Source organism: Dromiciops gliroides, chromosome 5, assembly GCF_019393635.1.
Source record: "Dromiciops gliroides isolate mDroGli1 chromosome 5, mDroGli1.pri, whole genome shotgun sequence".
Taxonomy (NCBI): Eukaryota; Metazoa; Chordata; class Mammalia; order Microbiotheria; family Microbiotheriidae; genus Dromiciops; species Dromiciops gliroides.
The window spans coordinates 13,273,116-13,288,397 of record NC_057865.1 but is presented as its reverse complement, the minus strand read 5'-3'; the positions used below and the strand labels follow the sequence as shown (position 1 = coordinate 13,288,397).

Genomic DNA, 15,282 nt, shown 5'->3' with positions numbered 1-15,282 from the left:
TGTCTGTCTGTAGCCCCTGTCTCACAAGGATGTCATATCATTAAATGAGGTCATATGCATTAAACATAATATAAAAGTCAATTATTAGTCATCCCTTTCTTGGAAAGGCACTTTTCAAATATTTTCTACAAACCCTTTTTCAGTTAAATTGGAAAGAGAGCAGTTTAGAAAGAGGGACATTTTCTCCCTGAGTAAGAGGCTGAGACTAAGTAGGGAAAGGCTGGGAAAACCAATAGTGTGCCTCCTAAGAGAAAGAGGGAGGCAGAATTCTGGACTGGAGGGAGAATTCTCTTTGACTATTACCAAGGTAAGACACAAACCTGAACCAGACTGTTCTCTGGAATCAAAGTGATTGTTTTAAAGCTTGTCCTCAGCTTATCCAAGCACGGGGGAACATATTTATCAAAAAGGATTGTCAGATTGGCCTTTTCAGACTGATGGCTTCTCTTGTCAATCCAGCTGGCCACATACCTGGAAGAGAGAAGAGGAGGAAGATTGGACTGAAACCTGCGTCTGTGAAGTCGGCTTTTACAAAGCTGACACATCTTTGTACAAATAATCAGAGGCATGCTTGCAATTATGTCGTGTCAACTTCTCACTCTGTAAACATTTTGTTTCCTGAATTGGAGCATTCACATTTGCATTCCCTCTTCTTCTCTCCCTCTCTCTCCTGTCTCCTTTCCCTCCTCTCCCTCTCTCTCATACACACATTTTAAGCATATACATCTATACATGTACATAAAAAGATATTGAGATAAATAATCAATATCAGAAAGTCATACCTTATAAGACAATAAAAAAGGAGAAAGAAAGCAGCTCAGCCAATCTAATGAAGATATTAATCATGTTTGACAGGGTATTTGGGGCTCCTCATCCCTAGTCTCTCACCTCTGAATATAAGGGAGGGAGGCACCATTTTGCCATAACTCCCAGCATCTCAGTGTTGGGAGGGACCTCAGACAATATTAATTCTGACTCTCACAGGAATGACCACTCCCAGTATTGTATGCCTAACAAACTCTCATCTTGCCTCTAAGGCCCCAAGCAGTAGGACCTCACCAGCTCCTCAATCACCCCCCCCTCCCCAACCCCGTACTCCAGGATGACTTTCATGGTCAAGGAGGCTTCCTGGCATGAAGCCCAAGTCTGCCTCTTTGTCCACTGCTCCCAGTTCTTTCTGCCCTCCAGGGCCAAACACAGAAGGTCTGATACAGTTTCCATGGACACCCTTCAGACAGCTAGCATGGCTCTCCCACATCTCCCAGACAGTCCCAGTTCATTGAACCCATCCTCCTATGGCAGGAAGTCAAGGCCCTTAGACCGGCTGGTTGCCATCCTCTGCATGCTCTTCCATTCATCAGCATCCTTCCTCAAGGGTGGGGTCCAGAGCTGAGCTCTGTATGGGTGCTGGTCGGCAGAGGACAAAGAGACTAACACCTGCTTATTCCTAGAAGCCAAGTTTTTCTTCAAACATCCAAAACTTCCATCAGCTTTCTCAGTTACTATCCCACACTGCTGACTCACAGGGAGTTGGCACTCGGAATAATTTCCATCTAACCACACTTCTCTCATGGTATCTCCTCCTCATTAGGATGTTTTGTTTTGTTTTGTTTTGCTTTCTATGAGGTTGCAGAAGACCCTAGATGAGAGCTGAGAGGAGCCCCAGAGGTCATCTAGACTCAAAGGAAGCCCTGAAAAAGGAAATGACTAGCTCCGGGTCACACAGAGCAGGATTCGCACTGTGACAACCCCTGATCTAGGGCATCCTCCCTTTCATTTTCCCAAATGCTCAGACTCATTTTGCAGAGTGGGCCAGCTTTGTGGAAAGAATTCAGGCTTGCTTGTGGAGAGTATTGACCCCAGTTATTTGGAGATCTGAAATGAGGTTCTTGAACTGACAACTCCCTGTAATGACCCACTGATCATCAATGATTTTCAGGGTATACAACCCGGAGAGATATGCTCAGCAAAGGGCATGGAGCCAAAGCGGCCTCCTCATTGTTCTCCCTACAGAACACACCATTTACTGCCTGCCAGCTTTTGTCCAGGCTGTGACCCCTGCCTAGAATGCTCTCTTTCTTCGAATTTGCCTCTTTCACTTCAAGGCACAGCTGGGGTGCCAACCTACATAAGGCCTTTCCCAATTTCCCCAGCTGTGACTTCCCCTCCCTCATTTATATCCCATCAGTCAAGAAGCACCAAGTGTGGGTCCGACACTGTCAACATGGGGAGTAAAACCATCCCTCGCCTGGAGGACCTTACTCTCCCAGGGCAGACATCCCCATGTGCCTCCGTGCCATTTTCACTCAGCGGAATGTAAACTTGACGGTGGGGCCTGTTCTGTTTCTCCCTTTCTCTAGATTGGGTAGGCCATGGGCCTGGCATGCAGTGGGCACAACTGCTTGCTGAATTTTGCTTTGCTTTAAAAACGATGGTTGGAGTGGATTGGATTAAAGGAAAAAAGGTCGAATTGGGCGAGGCAGGTCCTCCAGGGACAAGAGTGTGGAGGGGGAGGACCAGGGTGACATACAGGCACAGGAAGAGGCAGGCATCCTCTGTCTGAGATTGGCCACGGGGGCAGAAACACGTGAAGTCAGCTCATAGAACATGGTTCGGGAGGAATCCTTTGCATCCTCGTATGGAGACATCACCCATGTGGAGGGAGTGCCAGGGCCCATCCAGCTACAGGAAGGGCTGCCAGCACCACTGAGGACCTCCCTCTTGCCTTCGGAGGTCATCCAGCCCTGTGCCCTTGCCACGACAAGGCTGTGGGCACAGCATCCCAGCTTACATCCCAGCATTCTTCTGGCATTTACAGAGGCCCCATTTAAATCCCTGTGCCACTCCTCCCTCAGACAAAAGGACCCCAGATGTTCACTCTGGGGATGCTGGGCCACATCACACCCATCACCCAAACTGGGAGGTCCGGGTCACTCTGCTGCAGACAAACACGGCCAGCTGCGCTCAGGATGTAATCCCAGGGGATGCTGCCATTTGTCCAGACCCACTGATCTCATGGGGTCCTCTGCATCTCAAGCTTCCCCATCACCACAGGCAGCAAATTCTCTGTCAATCACAGTGATCCACACACAGAAGATGAAATCAGCAGGAACCCAAGGGCAGGGTGACGACTGCTGATCTGTGCTGAGGGGGAAGAGGGAGAGCCCCCAGCACAGCTGGAAGAGACAGCAGAGGAAGGGGGATGGGGCCCAGGGGGAGGGAGCAGTGCTGCAAGGCTTGGAAGAGACGAGAGAAAGTCCCAGAGTTTTCCAAAAGAAGAAAGCACGGCACACTGGGATGCTGGGGAGACTCATCCACCAGCAGGCTCTGGGGGAGCCTAAGATTCCCAGGTCAGACCCCCTCCTTCTCTGCTCTCAGAAGGGACGGCCGCTCCACCACAATCTGCTGTGGTGCCGCCGTTTCCCCTTTATGCGTGTTTCCTTTGGTGTCTTGATCCCAACTGATCTTCCCGTACTGCCCCATCTCTTCTCTAATACTTGTAGGCTCACAGATACAGAACTGGGAGGGGCCTTAGAGGCCCCTGAGCACAACTGCCTCATTTGACAGATTGGGAAACTGAGGCAGACAAGGTGACGTGACCTGACCATATGGTCACAGAGTTAGGAAGCATCTGAGGTTGGATTTGAATTCAGGTCATCCTGATGCCAGACCTGGCGCTCTGTTCACTACTGTGCCGTGTAGCTGCCTCCCACCCAGGGACACCAGCCTCCTGGCTGTTCCTCCTGCCTGGGATGCTCCCCTTGCCTCATCTCCACCTCTCAGCTTCCCTGCCTTCCTTCAAGTTCCATCTCGCACAGGAAGCCTTTCCCCATCCCTCTTTCCTCTGTCAATCATCTCCATTTTGTCCTACATTGAGGCTGTCTTCTACAGTTACAGGTATGTTGTCTCCCTCATTAGGCTGTAAGCACCTTGAGACCAGAGGATGTTTTTTGCCTGCCTTGGTACCCCAAGTTTAGCACAGTGCCTAGGACCTAGTAGGTGCTTAATACGTGCTTAATGACCAAGTGATCACCTCCTTCTCCATCACTAGATTTGGGCTCAGGCCATAATGAGTAGATCCCTGATTTAGAGTTTGAGGACGTCAGTGCAACTCTTGCTTATGCCCTCAACTTCCTAGCCAGCAAGGTCACTAGAGAAGTCAGTCAATGAACGTTAATGAAGCACCTACTGTGCACCAGGTACTAATTTAGACAATGGAGGTAAATCACTTTACAGAAACTATAAAGCCTGACTGGTCAGTGCTGTGGTCCTCGGACTCCTAAGGCACAGAGCACAGCCAGGACACTTAGCCAAAATGGCACCTGCCAATGCTCCCTCAGGCTCCTCTCCTCATACATCGCATGAAGACTTTCCCGTCACACCTGAAGAAGGAATACTCACGGATTCCAGCCCAAGTCTTGCGGGTTCACATACAGGATCCCGGCTCTGGACACAGTTGCAGGGGTCGCTGTCCGTAAATGGTCGATCTCAAACAGGAGCCTCATGTGAGGGGTGAGGGCCACCCGCTCATTACTGGCCAGTGTCAGGACCTGAATAGAAAAAGGCCACAGTCATTCCAGGGATCAGGCTGACATCCAGCACCAGACACTGGAGATGAAACAGGACAGTGTCCAAGCAGGGGAACCTGGGGCAGGGTGTGGCTGGTCCTGGTCAGTGGGCGGGCAGAATAGACACCCAGGGAGCGGGCTCTGAGCCCACAGTCCTGACCGGCGTCAGGGCTGGGCCTTAACTAACTGAAATGACCACCCCCGGGATTTCTTCAGTGGGAAACTCCCTCCACTGCTAAAGACTGGCAACTCGTCCATACCCCAAAGTCTCAAGAGAGTCGGTCACAGGGAGGTTGTACAGTCAGTATGTGTTAGAGGCAAGATTCGAGCCCAGGTCTTCCTGACCCTAAGGCCCCCTATCTACTACAATGTGTCCCCTTTCTACTAATACATCATTCGGAGTTATCCAGGAAGTCACTTATTTTCCCATTTGATAATGTTTTACCTCCACTAAGAGGTCGCCTGGACCAACTCCTTTATTTTACACTTGAGGAATGAAGGTTTGGGGGGGGGTGACTTGCCTAGGGTCACAGCTTGTGTGGGTCAGCAGCAGGATTTGAACTCAGATCCTCTGACCCCAGATCCAGTTCTCCATCCCTGACTAGAGGCTGACTTTATATTTTGTACTTCCTGAGCCATGTGTGTGTTTCCCCCAGTAGCATGGACGCTCCTCAGGGGCAGAGATGCTTTTGTTTCTGACTCGGGATCCCTAGCACCTCACAGAATGCAGCAGGAGGCAGGAAGGACTTAATTAATGCTTGTTTCCTGGAGCTGCAATGATTTAAAGGGGCCGTGTTTCCCTTAAGTCAATGCTTCCAAGATGTCTGCTTCCACTGCTACTGATGCCCTTACACAAGTACCAATGGCTGCCTCAGAAAGAAACTTTAGGAGCTGCTGGGGCCAGAAACCATGGCCTGGAGGCTGACAGCAGCCCCCTTCCCTGTGTCCACACCCCTCAGCCCCCAGTGTTGTCAGGATGGCCCTCAGATGACAGGCACGCCCTGGCTGCCCTTCCACATTCCATTCAATTCTATCAGGTGCCTACACCATCCCAGGTGTGGTGCTGGGGACATGGTGACAAAAGTAACAATGCCTGCCCCCAAAGACCCTACATTTTGTTAGGGGAAGACATCATGGAAACAGGCCCATAAATAGAGTTTGGAGAGCACCAGGCTAACTGAACCTAATTTGATAAACTACAGGGAGCCAAGGAAGACTTTAGAGCAAGGGTGTGAGGTGATCCCATGCTCCATTCAGGGGAAGGCTTTGGCAGCTGAAGGGAGGATGGTTAGAGAAGGCACAGACAAGAGGTCCAGGAACCAGGTGAGAGGCAGGGAGGGAGAGCCCAGAGGATGTGGTGAGTGGCTGGAGGTGGGAGAGGGAAGGCTGGAGGAGCCTCTGCAGGGATGAGGAGGAAGATAGACATGATGATGAGAGCCAGCATTGCTCTAGAGCTCCTATAAGGTCTCTAAGAGTCTGTCTCATTTGAACTCCATAGCCCTGTGAGGCAGATGCTATGACTGTTCTCACTCACTTACAGATAAGGACATGGAGGCCGAGGGATCTGCCAGAGGTGAGATCTGAATCCAGCACTCCATCCACTGTGGCACTAATGAGATTGTCGATGTGACTTGAGAAGCTTTAACATTGGAGGTACAGTGATATATACCAGTTAGTAGCTGGGCTCCCCCATTCTTATGGGGGAAAAGGCATTTCCTTCATTCTTCCCATAGAAAAAGCCATACATTTTTCCATATGAAACCCAGAGCCCAGAGCTGGAGCTAAAGCAATGGTCACCTGCTGAAGCTGGCTAGGTGTAAGGGTGGGGAGGAGGCTCAGGCTCACTTGTTGGGGAGAGGCACCAGGAGAAGGAAGAGCACTCTGGGACATCTAGAGGATTCTATTGAACTGTAGCTGCCAATAGGAACATGCACCATGCTATTGGGGATGCGCTTAAACAGGGAAACAGAGGAAGGAGTTGGCTACCACTGAAAGGAGGAGGATGCCGGCAGGTTAGGCCTCCATCAGGGATAGGGCAGGCTCAGGGGGAAATGCCACCAGGAAGGTGCTGTGAGCTCCCTTCAAATTACCCACCCTGGGACAAAGACCCGAATGCCCTGCTCTAGTCACAGTTTTGTAATTCCATGAGGCTGTCTTGGGGAAAATATGGCACACACAGCCTTTATGCACTGTTTTCTGTTACTAGGGAGAGGTATGTGTGTTGGTAGAGGGGGGAAAAGTGTGTAGTATTGGGGCATTGCTGGTGTGAAACAGCAAAAAGCATGGATGAACCTTTTAAAAAGAGAGGCAGGTGGAGAGCAATTTGGAACCATGCCTGAAAGGCTTTAAAACTGTGCATACCCGGGCAGCTAGGTGGCACAGTGAATAAAGCACCAGTCCTGGATTCAGGAGTACCTGAGTTCAAATCCGGCCTCAGACACTTGACACTTACTAGCTGTGTGACCCTGGGCAAGTCACTTAACCCCCATTGCCCCGAAAAAAAAAAAAAACAACTGTGCATACCCTTTGGCCCAGCAATACCACTACTAGTTCTATATCCCAAAGAGATGATAAAAAAGGGCAATGGACCCACATATACAAGAATATAGCTGCTCTTTTTGCGGTAGCAAAGAATTGGAAATTGAGGGAGTGCCCATTAATTGAGGAATGACTAAACAAGTTGTGATATGTGAATGTAATGAAATACTATTATGCTGTAAAAGATAATAAGAAGGGGCAGCTAGGTGGAGCAGTGGATAGAGCACCGACCCTGGAATCAGGAGTACCTGAGTTCTAATCCGGCCTCAGACACTTAACACTTACTAGCTGGGCAAGTCACTTAACCCCAAATTGCCTCACTAAAAAAAAAAAAAAGATAATAAGAAGATGATTTCAGAAAAACCTGGAAAGACTTATACGAATTGATGTTGAGTGAAATGAGCAGAACCAAGAGAACATTGTACACATTATCAACAACATTATGTGATGATCAACGGTGATAGACTTAACTCTTCTCAGCAATAAAATGATGTAAGACAATGCCAAAAGACTCATGGTGGAAAAATGCTCTCCACATTCAGAGAAAGATCTATGGAGTCTGAATGCAGACTGAAGCATACTATTTTCACTTTTGTTGCTCTTTTGTTATCGTTCTTGTTTATTCTTTCTTGCATTTTCCCCTTTTGTATAGATACTTTAAACTATTTATTTAGTTCATTTTTTAAAAAACTTTAGGATACTTAAAATTTTTTTTCTTTTGTTCTGATTAATGTGGAAATATGTTTAACACGATTGTAATGAATAACCCTTATCAAGTGGCTTGCTAGCCTAGGGAGGGGGGAGGGAAGAGAGGGAGAGAAAATTTGGAACTCAAAAAATATCTCTACATATAATTGAGAAAAATTAGAAAGAAGAAAAGGAAAAAAAGAGAGAGGCAGGTTTCTAACTTTCATTCATACTAGGAGTAACATGGTTGTACGAGCTGCACTAACCAGTCACAAACAGGGATTAAGGAGAAGCACCCCCAGAGCACAGGGAGTTGTAATGGGGCCCCAGCAAGAACCCAAGGTCAAAGACACTGAAGTGAAACTGAGTTCATGAAGGAAAATTATTTCTTGCACATGGAGGAAACTGAAGCCAAAGCAAAACTCAGCAGAAAAGGGCAGCTCACCTTATTATCATCCATCACGGTATTGAGTGACTCAATCCACAATGGATCAATGTCTCCATCCAGAACTATCCACTTGGGCCCGTCATGCAGAAGGTTGGCTTGCTCTCTCAGGAGTGATGAAAAGAGTCCTACCAACAAAGAATGTTTAGAATTCTGGTGGATTTCTAAAGCCATCTGTGGCAACTAAATGCTAGGAAATTATAATGAACAAGCTTGATCTCAAAGAACAGATAAGAAGAGGTACTTCTCCCTGCTTCTTTGCAGAAGTGGAGATCCAGGGACGTGGAATATTGCATATAATGTCAAATTGTTTTCTTTCCAGTCATCTTTGCTGATTTTTTCTCCACTCCAGGATCACTCTCCCTCCTTATCTCCCCTGCTGGCTTCTCTGGCTTTCTCCTAGTGCCAGCTAACACCCCCCCCCCCCCCGCAAATTTTGCAGGTCTGTCCTGGTCTTCCTTAATTCAAGAGACTTCTAAGATCACCCCCAAGTTATCCTGCATATATCTCGTTTGTAGGAAGTAGTTTGCAGGTTGTCTTCCCTATTAGACTGTGAGCTCTTTGAGGACAGGGACTGTCTTTTACCTTTGTTTATCTCCAGGGCTTAACAGTACTCAGCACATAGTAGGTGCTTAATAAATGCTTGCTTAGTGATTCAACTTTTCTGATATGTTGATTAGTTTTGTTGATTCCCCCCATTTAAAAATTATTTTTTCATAAGAGCTAGCTCTTGCAGGTAGGTGAAGGGGAGAGTATAGATTAGGAAATGTAGATGGTATAAAAACAGAAAAGCTGTAACAAATTATTTTTTAAAATTCAAATATGGCATTTTTACTATAAAATATTTTTATTAAAATTATATGTATCAAAATTATCTCTTCCCTATTGTCATCAAGGGAAAACAGTTTAATGACAAAGGTTTGTACAGCTACGTTTGCTCAGGACCATTGTCAAATTGTGAAGTATTTCTGCCATATATTTATATTTATGCAAGTATTTTTACATAGGATAAATATATTTATATTAAAGAGAGAATATGTATTTCAAACTGTTGATTTTTTTAAAGGAAAGAATGGAGAGGAAAAAAGAAAAATATCTCCTTACTACTTTGAAATATAAAGTTCTACTCTGACAGTTCGAGACAGGGGCAACTTGTTCTTTGAAGACTTGGCCAGCTGAGTGACCAGTCCTACCCTTCTGGAAGGGCTTTGAAGACTGGCCTAGCAATAGACCAAGTCTGCTTCTTCAGGACAGGGTCAGCTAATTCCAGAGAAAGGTTCATCACCACTAGGCTGGATGCTGGGTAATTAGTACTTTGGCCATAACAACCCATGAAGTAGTGAAAAAACCAAAATGACCCTCAGTGCTGGGTGGCCTTTTTGTTGTTGTTGCCTCTCTAGTGGAAAAACGAGTAGCTGAGAAGCACAAAGTTTTTGGACCATCTTTAAGCTTTAACTTAGCTGTTGATACCCTGTAGTGAGAGCTTTGTCCAATGGCCAGTTAGTAGACTTACTACTGGAGGAACTAAATTCTATCAGTCTTGGCATTTTCTTTATCAAGAAAACAAGAAGACAGGAGGAAATTTCAGCTCAATGGAGCAACAGCTCCAAGGTTCCTCTTGGAGAGGTAGATAAAGGAACTGGTGGAGATGGAGCTGAAGGCAACATTGTTCCTGGATGGGGTGTGTCAATCTACTCCTCTATGATGTCACTCACCATCCCATACACTTCCCTGGTCATCACTCCTCTATGTGAATTGTCAACCCCATTTAGATATACTCCTTGAGGGCAAAGCTTGTCTTTGCTTTTATATCTTTCTGTCTGTCTGTCTATTTATTGATTTATGTATTTATTTTTGTTTTGTTTTGTGGGGCAATGAGGGTTAAGTGACTTGCCCAGGGTCACATAGCTAGCAAGTGTCAAGTGTCTGAGGCCATATTTGAACTCAGGTCGTCCTGAATCCAGGGCCAATGCTTTATCCATTGTACCACCTAACTGCTCCTGCTTTTATATTTCTAATCTCTATATTGTTGGGGCACATAGTAAATTATTTTTAAATTTATTTATTCACTCATTCAACCCCTTTGATCTGGAAATTTTCCTGGAATTTGAAGTGTTTTCTAGTCTTTACTCAACCAACCTTAATTTCTTTCTTCTTGTCCTGCCCTCACCCCTCTCAAAATTATGTGTTCGTTTAGTTGGGTCCAGAGAGTAGCCTAATCACTGCCTAAAAGTGATTGGCTGGTACATGGGAGAATCTGCTGTGCCCCAAAATCCTGTGTGACCATCGGCAAATTGCCTCACTTCTTTGGGTCTAAAAATCACTGTCTTATAAAATTCTAAGATCCTAGGAGCCTGTAACTTAATGACACGACTTTATGCTGGCCCTGTATGTAATTCTCAGAAAAAAAATTTGAGCAGAGGAATATTTCTAGAACAAGACTGTTGGTCCCAAAGGGATAACCATGAAGAGGAACAATTTTTTTGAGAGAAAAGTTTGGATCTATTGGGGTTTCTGTTAATCTGCCTTCTTATACCTTGTGATCAAGAAGAGGTAAGGACTGAGATAATGTAAATGAAAGGGAAGGAGGAAGAGAAGATGGAAACCACCCAAGGAAGAATTTCAGTCAGCTCTTTCTATCTAGTTGGCTCAGATTTATCTGCTGGTTTCTGGGGAGATGGGGTAGCACTTCTGTTGGGTAAAATCCTATGGATATTGATAGAATGCACTAAATTCATCTTATCCTCATTTGAATTCAATCCAGTGAGCTTCTACTAAGTACCTACTATGTGCCAGGTATGGGACATTCAAAGTTCAAAAGGAAAAATCATCCCTGTCTTCAAGAAGCGTTGATGGGATATACTATGTAAATGAGCCAGAATATATATGACAATTTGATGGAGGAGATGTGACTGAAAACTGTTGGGGAGGGGAGGTAGAATCAGGGAAGGCTTCCCATGGAATGTGACACCTCTGTTAAACCTTGGGATAAGCAAGGGATTCTCAGTCATAGAGCTAAGTAGGGAGTACATTGCAGCCATGGGAAAGCGTGTTCAAAGAAATAGAAGTGGGATCGCCCCAGGGCAGAGGATGGAGTGGAGAGGGGCAGGAGTGGGCCACGAGAAAGGACCCTTGACTTACCATCTTTCCATTCTCGAGTGGCGTGGTGTATGAAGCCAAAGAGCTCATCCGTTGTCACAGCTTTGGGGTTTAAGTCGTTCCAAATGGGTTTCTGTTTCATGTTAACATAGGTTCGATTCAGGGTTCTCAAAATCTAGAGGGGGAAAGGCAAAAGATTCAAGGGAATTTCTTTTTATTTTTTATATATACTCACAAAAGCAGTTGCTTTTATCTGTTTTTCCAAGTTTGAGTCTTGCAGAATAAAGGAACAGATAACAGACTCGGACCTAAAAAGAACTTTAGAAGTCATAAAGATGACTCCCCTTATTTTACAGTTGAGGAAACTCAAAAATGTGAGGCTGGAAGACAGCATTCATACCTAGGTCTTCCTGAGTCCAAGTCTAGCACTCTACCTACTTAGTACACATGACTGACTCTCAACAAATGCAACATTCTGCACCCATAGCCACCTTCCTCTCTACAGTTTCTTTTTCTGTTCTGCATGAAAACTAGGTCATTGCATTTAACTCGAGTCCAGCTTCCTTCTTATATCACTATCTTCTACATGTTTATGGTTATTGTGTAGATTGTTTTCTTATCCCTACTAACTTTGCTTGACCCAAGGCAATTTAGTAATTATTGCTGTTGTTCAGTCTTTTTCCCTTGTGTCTGCCTCTTTATGACCACATTTGGGGTTTTCTTGGCAAAGATACTAGAGTAGTTTGCCATTTCCTTCTCCAGTTCATTTTAAAACAAGGAAATGGAGGCAAAAGGGTGAAGTAACTTGCCTGGGATCACACAGCTAGTGTCTGAGGCTGGATTTGAACTAAGGAAGATGAGCCTTTCTGGTTCCAAGCCCAGTGCTCTAATCCCTAGCTTCTTAAACTGTGGGTTGGGACCTCATGTGGGGTTGTGCAACTGAATGTAAGGGTTGTGAAAAATTTGGCAACAGTAGAAGGTTAAGAAGCACTATTACATACCTATATACCTGGGGTCATATAAAAACTTCTCCAATGAAAAGGGGCCATGAGTGGGAAACTTTAAGAAGCCCTGCTCTAACCCACTGCACCACCTAACACTGACCAGAGCCAAAGGGAAACAAAGTTTTCTTTGTTCCCCATAATACACAACACTTTGTATTAGTCACTTTTGAAAGCAGAAGAAATAATCTTTGCATGACCATCATAAGAACATCTATGCCTCATCTAATCTATTTTCTCCTTGGAGCAGAGTAAGAGGCAGAAGATCAGGTGCTTCATCCACAAGCCAAGGAGATGATGCCACACCAGACACTGGGGGTCAAGTGAAAAGTGCTCTATTTGGAGTTCCTGGAGGACTTGGGTTCAATCCAAGCTCTGCTGCTTATGGGACCCTCAGGCAAGAAAATTTCCCACTTTGGGCCTCATGTTTCCTCAGCTATAAATCAATAAGGTCTTTTACCTGTTTCACCACATGAGCAAAAGGAGTTGCTTTGTCTGTGATGGAATGGGCCCAAATGGGTCAAGTGCAGTAATGGGAAGAATCAATGATTCAGGCGATTCCAGCAGAATCCCAGTGATGGCTTCCTTCCCTACCCTGCCTGGCACTTTGCTTCATTTTGCTTCATTCTCTTCCCAGGCCACAGTGAGGGAGGCAGAAATAATTGCCTGATGCTTTTGTAAAAATGGCTTCTTTACCTTGCTTGTATCTGGACCCCTCTGGCAGTCAAGTCTGGGGAAGCCTATGCATCCCCTCTCAGAATCATGTTTTTAAATGTGAAAAAATAAAATATATTGGATATCAAAGGAAAACAATTATATTAAAATACAGTTATTGGAATTAAAAAAAAAACGAGTTTATGGATGTTTGGCTAAGAAGCTCTGAGCTAAATAAGGACAAGGCTGCCTGAGTAGTGTTCTGATGACCTTCATGAATAATGGAAATGACAGAAATGTTGGTGAACGCATGAAGAGTCACTCTGCTTCTGAAGGATACACAAGGAGAACATTTTTAGCAACTCCAAATTAGATAAAAAACACAGAATTCAAATTTTCTTTTTCTTGGTCCATGTCTGAAACTCACACATAATAATGGACCTAGGAGAGAGCTCCTGGAACATTTCCCTTATGTGTTTTTTCCCTATGAGAAGCATCTTTTTGACAGGTCCTCCCCTTTGCTGCAGCATTTCTGGTTTAACTCTTTAGCTGAGTAAGTATAGCAAAAGATTCCCATGCCCACAGCCACCCATCTATTCCCATAAGTTTTAGTTGTTGGCCTCTAAATATGTCAGCCTAATGCCCTGGAAATGCAAGCCATGTGATGGATCCCCCTAGAAGTATCTCTGAAAATAACTGCACAAGCCCTCTAAAGCTTTGGACAGTACCCTCTCCACCCTGGAAGCAGAGCCCTACTTTATTTTATTTATTTATTTTTTTAGTGAGGCAATTGGGGTTAAGTGACTTGCCCAGGGTCATACAGCTAGTAAGTGTTAAGTGTCTGAGGCCGGATTTGAACTCATGTACTCCTGACTCCAGGGCCAGTGCTCTATCCACTGCACCACCTAGCTGCCCCAAGAGCCCTACTTTAACAATGAGTGAAAAGTCAAGAAATAGGCTGGGAAAATGAAAAAACAACAAAAAAATTCTGACCATAAAAAATTGGTACCTTTTAAATATGGTAACAAGAAAGATCAAAACACATACTTGGTAGAAGATAAAGTCAAAGCTCCTACATCCAAAGCCTCCAAGAAACATAGGAATTGACCTTAGGCCATGATAGAACTCAGAAAGGATTTTGAAAATCAAATAAGAGAGGTAGAGGAAAAATTGGGAAGAGAAATGAGAGTGATGCAGGAAAATCATGAAAAAGAGTAAACAGTTTGGTAAAGGAGACACAAAAAAATACTGAAGAAAATATCTCAAAAAACAGACCAGGCTAAATGGTAAAAGTGGTACAAAAACCCAACGAGGAGAAGAATAGCTTGAGAAGAATTGGCCAAATGGAAAATGAGGCACAAAAGCTCACTGAAGAAAATAACTCCTTGCAAATTAGAATTGGGTAAATGGAAGCTAATGAGCTCATGAGAATCAAGAAACAATAAAACAAAACCAAAAGAATGAAAAAATAGAAGACAACGTGAAATATCTCATTGGAAAAAACAACTGAGTTGGAAAATAGATCCAGGAGAGATAATTTGAAAATTATTGGACTATTTGAAAGCCATGATCAAAAAAAGAGTCTAGACATCATCTTTCATGAAATTATCAAGGAAAATTGCCCTGATATATCAAGAACCCAGAGGATAAAATAGAAATTGACAGATCCACCTATCACCTCCTGAAAGAGATCCTCAAATGAAAATTACCAGGCATATTATAGCTAAATTCCAGACCTTTCAGTTCAAGGAGAAAATATTGCAAAGAGCCAGAAAGAAATAACTAAAGTATCATGGAGCCACAGTCAGGATAAGACAATATTTAGCTGCTTCTACATTAAAGGATTGGAAATCTTGGAATATGATACTCTAGAGGGCAAAGGAACAGGATTACAACCAATAATCACCTAAATAGCAAAATGGAATATAATCCTTCAGTGGGGAAAATGGGCATTCAATGAAAGAAAGGACTTTGAGGCATTCTTGATGAAAAGACCAGAGAAGAATAGAAAATTTGATTTTCAAATATAAGACTCAAGAGAAGAATAAAAAGGTAAACACGAAAAGGAAATAATAAAAGACTTAATAAGGTTAAACTTTATATTCCTACATGGAAGATGATACTTGTAACTCATAAGAACTTTTTCATTATTAGGCAGTTTGAAGGTGTATATATAGACAGAGGGCACAGGTGTGAGTTAAATATGAATGGAAGATATAAAAAAAATAAAATTAAGAGGCGAGAGAGGAATGCACTGGGAGAAAGGAAAAGGAAGAGGTAGGATGGGGTA

General features: G+C 44.3%; 1 protein-coding gene across 1 annotated transcript in view; it reads right to left on the bottom strand.

Moving 5' to 3' along the window:
* The window catches only part of DNAH11 (dynein axonemal heavy chain 11), a 292,856-nt gene that overhangs the window by 142,281 nt on the left and 135,293 nt on the right, over nucleotides 1-15,282 (bottom strand). Inside the window, exons 40-43 of the mRNA XM_043967174.1 lie at nucleotides 11,380-11,512; nucleotides 8,239-8,366; nucleotides 4,402-4,550; nucleotides 321-471 (exon numbers count right to left, since the gene is read on the bottom strand). Of these exons, the coding sequence (XP_043823109.1) occupies nucleotides 321-471; nucleotides 4,402-4,550; nucleotides 8,239-8,366; nucleotides 11,380-11,512 (561 nt within the window). The remainder of the gene's footprint in view (nucleotides 1-320; nucleotides 472-4,401; nucleotides 4,551-8,238; nucleotides 8,367-11,379; nucleotides 11,513-15,282) is intronic.